Raw genomic sequence first — 1023 nt, forward strand, 5'->3', positions numbered from 1 at the left:
CCCCCCCCCCCAAATCTTGCATTTACAAAGGTGACAACTCTTTTTCAGGAAACAAGTGATGTATAGAATTCTGTTACCTGGGAGCTGCTGATAACTGATTTCTATAATATTTAATTGGAAGCCAGGGCTGTATAGTTAGGCTACTGAAATTATGACACACAACACATAAATCTTAAGAACAAAATACGTTAAAAACTGAAATGAAAGGCTCATATGTCAGTAAATGCCTTATAACTAAAGTGATTGTACTACTTGGTGTATGTTTCATTTTTGTAAAAGACTGTAAACAAAATTTTGCTGGAGTTCTACATGAAAAAAAACATCTTAGGTAGGTAAGATCAGTTACCACAGAAATACTAGTTCCATGGGCTTCTGTAATTGAAGACAGTTTAAAGAAGCAGTTAGTGTCTATATTGAGCTACCTTCTAATAAGAAGACTGCTTGTTTTCGAAAAATCTTCACCAGAGTATCATCCAATTCAATTTCCTGTAGCTTAGAAATGAGTTGCTCCTCATTTCGACAAACCTTCTCTTGTGCATACAAGCCATCTGGCATTATTCGTTGCTGTCCCAGCCCTATCAATGCTACTTCCACAGCCAGTGTTAAATACGATTCCCCTTCTTCTAAGAACTTGTGTGCAGGCAGGTGCTGGTACTCCAGAGATTTGCATTGCCCCATGTTCTCTGTAAAGGGTAACAGAAAGAACAACGCATCAGTAAGCTGTTCTAATTCATAATCTGCTTATAATGTCACATTTACAAATGCTACCTCTGTAAGTATTCATTTGTTTAAAATGATTTAAATTACTGGCTTTATCTTAAGATCCAATGCAAACTACCCGATGCAGGGAGAAATAAACCAATTAGAATATGAAAAATAATCACACAAGTAAAAAAGAAAAGATTTGTCTTTAACTCACACAATTTAGAGGAAAGCAGTTTTTCCTCCAGCTTTGCATTAACAAGACCAAAATTAAACAATGCATCTCGATTTTTTGTTTTTTCCCCCCCCTCACCTGTTTCT

The 1023-nt window shown here is 36.1% G+C and overlaps 1 protein-coding gene across 1 annotated transcript in view; it reads right to left on the reverse strand.

The window, feature by feature from the left end:
- ZSWIM6 (zinc finger SWIM-type containing 6) overlaps nt 1-1023 on the reverse strand; it is a 77719-nt gene that overhangs the window by 18672 nt on the left and 58024 nt on the right. The window contains exon 9 of the mRNA XM_042825886.1: nt 423-683. Within this exon, the coding sequence (XP_042681820.1) occupies nt 423-683 (261 nt within the window). The remainder of the gene's footprint in view (nt 1-422; nt 684-1023) is intronic.

Source organism: Centrocercus urophasianus, unplaced genomic scaffold, assembly GCF_019232065.1.
Source record: "Centrocercus urophasianus isolate 14NV4802_14NV808 unplaced genomic scaffold, USGS_Curo_1.0 seq_25, whole genome shotgun sequence".
Classification (NCBI taxonomy): Eukaryota; Metazoa; Chordata; class Aves; order Galliformes; family Phasianidae; genus Centrocercus; species Centrocercus urophasianus.